Source organism: Protomyctophum bolini (genome assembly GCF_963924005.1).
Source record: "Protomyctophum bolini genome assembly, chromosome: 16".
In the NCBI taxonomy this organism is placed as follows: Eukaryota; Metazoa; Chordata; class Actinopteri; order Myctophiformes; family Myctophidae; genus Protomyctophum; species Protomyctophum bolini.
The window spans coordinates 2,806,536-2,815,402 of NC_137877.1; the positions used below are offsets into that span (position 1 = coordinate 2,806,536).

The window sequence follows — 8,867 nt, forward strand, 5'->3', positions numbered from 1 at the left end:
AAAGAAAAAAAAAGAGAGGATTGGATCCATCCTGTGTTGTTTTCGTCGACTAAAGCTAAGACGAAAATTGTTCGTCGACTACCTATTTTCACTGACAAAAACAAATGGAAACTAAATGAAAACTAAGCTACAATGACTAAAACTAAGACTACATATACTGACAATTTCGTCAACAAATAAAAACTAGACTAGAATGTTAGGAAGGGACTAGTGGACAAGAGATCCAGTAGAAGCATTTTACACTTGGTTGCATGCTGAAAATAGCTGATCTACAAGCTCACAACGCGTCGCGTTGCGACACGTTGTGAGCTTGTAGATCGGCTATTTTCAGCAAGTGTAAAAACACTCATTACGACGGCATTTAATGTGATGTATTCCCATGCTTTTTTGTTCTTGCTTAATGCAAGTCGCTCTGGATTAAGAGCGTCTGCTAAATGCCTAAATTGTAAATTGTAAATTGCATCAGGACCCGCCAAATTACATTGTAGTCGACTAAATCAACTGTAGATTTAGTCGACTAAAATCTTATGACATTAAAGTCGACTAAAACTAGACTAACACTAAGACATTACAGGTGAAGTTTCAGTCCCAAAGACTATGACTAAAACTCAAATTGAAATTTGCTGCCTAAAACAACACCGGATCCTCCATGCTGACATCCAAGAGGACCTTGTTTCTAGGTTCTCTCTGTGGAGGTGTGAACTGTGAGCACGGGGGGGGGGGGGGGGGAAGCAGGAAAGCAGCAAAATGCCTTTGGGAGCCGACTCAATAAACCAGAGCTATTGAGCCTGATGATTATGTCAAAAGGTCACGTGACGTGAGAACAAAAAACTGTGAATTTGCCCGGCGGCGGCACTCCGGAGCGCCAAAGAGAGAAATAAGGAAAGGTTAGGAGATCAACCATTTTGGAGAATTACCTGAGGAATGGAAGCAGATGTTTCCCCAGTGAACTATGTACAGGACATGTAAACAGATGTTCCATCTAGCCCATTCTGAACGGGAACCCATTCTGGTGTTAGCATCATGTTATGCTTTAGCTATTGAAAAATAGCAGATCTACAAGCTCGTAGCGCGCCACCGAGTGGCGCGCTACGAGCTTGTAGGTCTGCTATTTTTGAAAAATCGAAGAATGAATGACATTTTTAGAATCTGATCTCAGGTCAGAATGGGTTAATCAGACCTGTGTGTGTCCATGTGGAAACCTCGTATGAATCTGATCTCAGGTCAGAATGGGCTAGGAACACTTCTTCATTTGAGGCTGAAGAAAGAGCCTCCCCATGTGTGTTATTACAGTACGACAGTGTACGAGTCAGTCAGCAAAGTGCCGGTGCTTATCAGTAGAGCTTGACTGACGTATGCCAGGTTTTTGGGTCCAATGCCGGCCGAGCCAGAATTGGGAGAGACCCAGACCCACTGTTTCCCCAAATTGTGGGTCGCGGACTGACTGATTATTCTAGGTCGCCAACTATTTTTCCAAAATAATTTCATAAAAAAAGAAAAAACTGCTTGTAGATCTGATCTTTTCACCCAGACCCCCCCTGGCCCTATTACTATCAGATATAGTTACGCAACACTTATTTTAACAAAAGGAGCATCACCTACCCTTACATTCAATACAATAACTTTCTTTCTATGGCACTGATCAAAAATAAAGTAACAATGTGCTGTGAGTAATAAAAGCAAGACAAAAGGAAAACGACAATCTCAAACGGGCAAAATTCCTCTTTTCTCTCCTAGTGAAACTCTGCCGCTGCTCTGAACAGGAAGAATCTCTGTGTCAGCTGTAATTGTTAATGTGGCATCTAATTCAACCATTAAACCACTCTGAACGGGAACCCCTTTTTGGTGTTTTAAGCATTATGTTACACTTTAGCTATTGAAAACTAGCAGATCTACAAGCTCATAGCGCGGCACCGATTGTATGTCTGCTATTTTTTTTTTATTGTGAAAATGTGGCCCAAACGTTTGAATATATTCTTTCAGACTAGCGAACGTTTTTAACTCGTATCTTTGATCTTTGAAAATATATTCTTTCAGAACGTTTTTAACTAAAATCTTTGCTTCTGGAGGGGTCCCTGAGGGGTTCCTTCCTGGAACAACATATTTTCAGATGAGGGTCGGCGGCCAAATACATATAATTCTGGGGGTCCTTGACATGAAATATTGAGCACCACTGATACAAAAACATGAGGTATTTCAGAAAACTGTCAGGATTTTGAAGACTTTTTTTAATTTCGACGTCAGGCCGAAATGAGTTAAATGGCCTGGTGGGGTGTCCCCTTACAGCTGTTCCCCTCCCCTCCCCCCCCTCCCCTCCCCCCCCCCTCCTCCCCCCCCCCCCCCCTCCAGGCACCCATGGCGGTTGCGTGTCAAAGATCACATGACAATAGGGATTCCTGCCCCACAGCCCTCAGAGACGGCATGTGAATCCAGAGCAAATTCAAGCATGTCGCTCTCAGCCGCTCAAAGAAAAGAGGCTTTGGTCTGAAGAACTGATTCAAATTCAACCTGGAGACATTCATTCAAATCCAATCGCATTCCTATGGAAATGTCGTCAAGCTGTTGGAACAGTTTTCAGCACTTTAAACATCATTAGCATCGTCTATACTCTCATTTCAGTGGTGTTTGGCTATACCTGTTACTATATATCTATCTATTCTGCAGTACAGAGACATGCACTTCCACGACCGTTAACTAAACCACTGCACATTTCAAGAAAAAGGTATTCTTGATCTTGACTTTCAGATGGAAATTATTTTTCTTTTGCATTTGCCTCAACTTACTTGGTGTACATGAGGTGTTTTTTGTTTGGTTTATATATAGCAGAGTTCCAAAAAACAGGGTTGTGCTAAAATAATAAATAAATAAATAAATTGATTAATAAGGTAAAAAAAACTGTCAGTGGTGAAATCAATCATTTTAGGCCGTGACCCCCCCCAAAATAATGATATTTGATCTGGGGACCCCCCACCCCACCCCCACCCTGACAAGTACTTAGAATTGTAGGAGTTAAGGATTACATTTACTTTCACTTGGTTCCAAAGATAAATATTGTGAAAATAGCAGATCTACAGTAGTAAGTAGTAGCAGTAGTACGAGCTCTCAACGCCTCGCGTGAGCTTGTAGATCAGCTATTTTCATAATGTTTGCCTGCTACTTATATTATTTGACAATTTGGCCAAAGATTGACCATTGTATTGATTTTAAGGTATTTGAAAGGTTACTTAAATTGTAACTTTACTGTCATCTGGGGACCACGTGGGGGACCAACCTGTGGGGTCCCGGCCCACAGATTGAGAACCCCTGGTCTACCATAGGCATGTATTCAGTATCAAAGCAGAATAGAATCCTCGTCACTCCATAGTTCATCCTTTTTTTATATAAATGAATTCCCTATTTAAAAAGAAATTCAACAATAATGACAAGCCCAGAAGAGGGACGTCTCCTCTGCATGTGCCTGTAAAGAAGCTCGTGACAAAATAATAACCACGTTGGGTTTCGCTGCAAACACAGGTTCTTTTGTCCCGGTTCCTGAAAAGGTAACGGTTTGGGACAAGATTCCCCCGCCTGGCGGTGACGATGTGTTCAGGCTGTCATTCATCGCTGGTCTGTTTAGATTAGGTACCGACTCTGATCATCTGAATGTTATGAAGACATCACTTCATCTTTAGATAATCTACTGACTCTGATCATCTACTGTAAATGTTATGAAGACATCACTTCATCTTTAAGATTATCTACTGACTCTGATCATCTGAACGTTATGAAGACATCACTTCATCTTTAGATTACGTACTGACTGATCATCTGAATGTTATGAAGACATCACTTCATCTTTAGATTACGTACTGACTGATCATCTGAATGTTATGAAGACATCACTTCATCTTTAGATTACGTACTGACTGATCATCTGAATGTTATGAAGACATCACTTCATCTTCAGATTATGTACTGACTCTGATCATCTACTGTAAATGTGATGAAGACATCACTTCATCTTCAGATTACGTACCGACTCTGATCATCTGAATGTTATGAAGACATCACTATATCTCGCTATGCTGACCTGTGAGTGTATGACATACTGTTGGTAGGAACGCCCATTAAAACCCATTTTGAACGATAAATCCTAAAACTTTTCTGAAAAACCCCATGTTTCTATGTGAGTGGTGCTCAACCTTTTTATGTCAAGGACCCCCAGAATGATCTCTATTGGGCCACGGACCCCCATCTCAAAATATGTAGTTCCAGGGACCCCCCAGAAGCCAATATTTTAGTTAAAAATGTTCGCTCGGAAATATATATTCAAACGATTTTTCTAAAATAGCTAAAGTATAACATAATACTTATAGTTAAAACACAAAAATGGGTTCCCGTTCAGAATGGGTTAAGACATGCGAATCCCTTGACTCCTTCAAAACGGCTCTCAAAAGGGCACCATACGTGATTTTGTGATTAAAACCAAGAAAAGACAACAATTATAGTCTTGTGTCACGAAATCAACCTTACTGTATATTGATACAATGGTGCCCAGCCCTAATCTGAACAGTCAACTCCATATACTGCTATTTAAAAAAAATCACACCCGTGTGAACTGAGTGGTGCAACTCCCCTCTCATTAGCAGGCAACAGTGCAGCACTATCTCTCTCTCTCTCTCTCTCTCTCTCTCTCTGTTTCTGGCACAACAGCGCCCCTACTGGTACTAATAGTCATACTGGTGCTCATAGTCACATAGGTGGGTTAACGTCACATAGATGAACCAACACATACGTGAACACGGACATTGCTTGCTGTTCCTTGGAGTGGTTGCACCACTCAAAAATCACACTTGTGTGAAGTGAGAGGGACCTGGTGGTAATGTTTGTTTAAAGTGCTCTAAACAAACATTGAAAAGTCCATAGACTTGGCTGCCATAATATGACGTCGTTTCAAAAGCCATGCGTCAGACCCTCAAAAACAAGGGATTTGCCAATTTACGGTTTGACCTTTACAGTATCACAGCAGGTGCAATGTTCGTCTAGTAAAGAGCTGAAAATGGCCCGTCTAGCCTGGACAGATCACAGAGCATCAAATATGAATGGACATCCTTCTCAGTTACCTCCCCCAGCCATACCACCTGACTGACTGACTGACTGACAGCTGCAGACAACAAGTCACCCTCACAATGTTTGCTAAATTAAATATAGGTCCTTTCAGTGGAGGTCCAATGATTAATTATCCAATAATGACGGAAGAGATCTCTTCCATCACCACATCCTGGTACACAGGATGCACTAGATCCGTTCAGTTACCGGTTATATGGTCTAAAGATGGACCCAAATGGACCACTTTGATCCGGGTCTCCCAAGATAAATTAGCATTGATGATTTCTCTGTGCACAGTATATGGTGTTCAATTACCACGGTGTGTAGTTTCATTTGCACTATTAAACCTGACAGTATAAAGCAGAGAGATGGGAGTTCATTATGCTGCATATACTGTATGTCCACTGTATCTGATCTACAGATCATTTATCATATATTATAGCAACAAGGAGAGAAGAAAAAGCAGGGACGGCTCACCCTAACCGTCTGGGGTCAGATAAGACACTTGGACAAACAAAAGGCACAGTTTTCTGAAGCTTAGCATTTTTTAGACTTTGGACTTCACTTCACAAAGCGTTGAAAGCAAGACCCCATGAATGCCTGACCTCAAAGTGGATGTTAATCTACTGTAAGTTAGTCAGTAAAACTGTGCATTTAATAGTGACAAATAGTATGGCACTATATATACAATACATAGCAGGTCCTGGTGCTTCAATACATATTTAACTTCACAAACAAAGACACATTTTAGTGCTGAACGAATACATCTTCCACTGCCAATATAGTTTGCCCAACGCACACATTACAAAGATGACCCCAATTTCGCAAAGCAAGCATGCAGCTGCAACTCATTCGGGTGATTGTTTTATTTTAGCCCCTTCCGGTACCCTTGTTTACCTTTTCTGTATTTGGACCTTAGTACGTATCATAATAATTCAGAAAAGGTAAACAACTAACTAAGGGTCCCGAAAAGCTGCTAAAGCTGTAGGTTTGTGTTCTGGTCGGTCTTACCTGGCCATTGCGACGCTATCGGCTTCACGAGAACCAGGACGCAGCAAAGAAGGCGCTCCAACCATGACGAACACCTGCACCGAATCGAGGACGTATAACATTATTAAATCACTCAACAAAAACCTTGCTGCACCACCAATGCATTCTACAACCATGCAGTGAAACGTTACGTTGAGACAGGAGAGAAGAGGGATGCAAAACTTTAACAACTTACCCCATCTTCGTCTCTTCTTCTTTTCCGTGTGAATCGAGGACACAACGGCGGCTACATGGGAGGTGGAACGGCAACAGGGGGTTGAACTTTACGCAGCAGAAGCGGCTCCAGCAGCAGCAGCAGGTCTCAGACTACAGGCTGCTCCTCCGTCCAGAGTAGACCGAACAGGGATCCACAACGCTGGGTGAGCCGAGAGAAAGAGCAGCTGATGGCTGGGCTGGGGAGTGGGGACTGTAGTTGGGGAGGAGGGAGGGAGGTATGGTGCTCTCTCTGCTGGCAGAGGAGAGGAATGAAATGAACGGGTGGGAAAGAAATGGCACGGCCGTGACAGCACAGCACAGCACAACACACACACACACACACACACACACACACACACACACACACACGCGCGCACACACAGCAGGGACTGACAAAGGGGGCAGGTCGTTTTAATTCCGGGTTCCCAAACTTTTTCATGTCAAGGACCTCCACATTGACACTAATTATCTCACGACGGACCCCCATTTCCAAATTGACACTAATTATCCCACGACGGACCCCCATTTGAAAAGACATGCCATGATGCAGGCCAGGGACCCCCGTAAGAGAAGACTTTTACGGCTCTATAGCAGTGATTTTCAGTTTAATTTCAAGGACAGTACCGGGGCGAGTAGTCCAGTATTCACGGTAAGGACCCCCAGTTTTTACATGAATTTAGGCTACGGACCCCCTACACTTTGTCTGTTGTACTGTGTTTTTGTATGGACCTCTATGGTATGGACATGTAGGGTGCCTGCACATATGCAGCAGCACGCATGCATGGTGTTGTGTGCAGGCACCCTACACTCTCTTTCTTCTTTTATCATTCATTTTTTAAGAGCCTGCCCAGGGACTACAGATGAAATTTTGCTTTGGCTAACTCTGGCCCATTTACATTGATGTGAAAACTGACATTAATGAATGAGCTTTGTCCCTGTCAAATAAATAAATACGGTAAATAAATGTAATGGCATTTCTATCTCTGGGACCCCAATTTATATTGTAAAATCAATGTTAATGTAACTCCATTTGTTCATTTGTACATTTTAATGTGTGTTTTTAGTTCAATGTTTGTTTTAAAACGCCATCGACAATGAAGGGAAATTTTACGCCATTTGTCCCTAACAAACATTAAATGCCATTAACAATAAAGAGAATTTAACGTTTGTTTTACATCTACAGTACCATTACATCACCTAATCAACATGAGTGAGACTTTAATATATTAGCGACACTCACTTCACACAGGTGTGATTTTTCCCAGTATGGAGAACCGGGATGACTGGAGGCGACGATGGAGGGCCCGTCTGAGGACGACCTAGAGAGAGCGAGAGATGCAGGTGAGTGGAATCTGAAAATGTGAAAATGTCGAGGGATTCATTAATGTTGATGAATTTATTGTACAGGTCAAAAATAAACTATGTCGATTTGTGGGAGTGTATTGATCATAATGACACTTTGCAACCGTACTGGATAACATTAGCACACTGACAGATGCACAGCAGACAGACAAAACACACAGAGCCTGTATATCATGATATAATTATTTATTTAGGTGATTATTTAACACAGAAAACAATGTATCAAGTTATAGAAATATGAAACCGTTGCGAGTACAGTATGGGGTTTATAGCCGAGGCTAACTTGCAACACCATGCAGTCCCTGGTTATAGGCCTTTATATCTAACTGTACTAAAAAACAATCATTTACAAAAAAATACATGCCGCATGAAACTCTAATCTATAATGTTCCTAAATTACAGTTTAACATTTTAAAAATGTGTTTAACATTATTAGTGTTGGCCTGACTTCAACCAGTGTTTCCAGCAGTGGAAATTTGTTTTGTAAAAAAACGGCCTCCTGGTGGTGGCATTACAACAGGGCAGGCCTATGTGAGAAATATGGTGCAGATGTTTTCATGAGGCAGCGGTGGCCGAACGATTTGCGGAGCGGTCTTGATATCGTGAAGGTCGCTATAGTTCGTATCCCCGGACCGGCACGTTAAAATTACCACCGCTGAAGTGCCCTTGGACAAGGCATTGAACCCCTACCATGAAATGTTCTATGAGCAGGGCCTGGCTGTAAACAAGTTCTTGAGCTTAGTCCAGTTACCCTGGGTAAACATAGTACCTTTCCTTTCCTTAGTCCAGTTACCCTGGGTAAACAATAAACATAGTACCTTTCCTTTCCTTAGTCCAGTTACCCTGGGTAAACATAGTACCTTTCCTTTCCTTAGTCCAGTTACCCTGGGTAAACATAGTACCTTTCCTTTCCTTAGTCCAGTTACCCTGGGTAAACATAGTACCTTTCCTTTCCTTAGTCCAGTTACCCTGCAGGGTAAACATAGTACCTTTCCTTTCCTTTCACACAGTTGCACGCTGATTGATCCAACGGGGCTGGAGATTAGCTGCTCACTCGGGCGAAAACAAAGACTCTGCCTCACTTCTGGTCTGGCGGAGACAATATAAACCTTCAAACTAATTAGAGCAACAGATAGCAGGTGACTAGCAACAGTGAGTAGTAAACAGCCATT

The 8,867-nt window shown here is 42.1% G+C and overlaps 1 protein-coding gene across 1 annotated transcript in view; it reads right to left on the minus strand.

Annotated features, from left to right (window-relative positions):
- The window catches only part of col18a1a (collagen type XVIII alpha 1 chain a), a 161,992-nt gene extending 155,412 nt beyond the window's left edge, over window positions 1-6,580 (minus strand). The window contains exons 1-2 of the mRNA XM_080786204.1: window positions 6,314-6,580; window positions 6,100-6,173 (exon numbers count right to left, since the gene is read on the minus strand). Of these exons, the coding sequence (XP_080642330.1) occupies window positions 6,100-6,173; window positions 6,314-6,318 (79 nt within the window). The 5' untranslated portion in view covers window positions 6,319-6,580. The remainder of the gene's footprint in view (window positions 1-6,099; window positions 6,174-6,313) is intronic.
- Window positions 6,581-8,867: the final 2,287 nt, after the last annotated feature.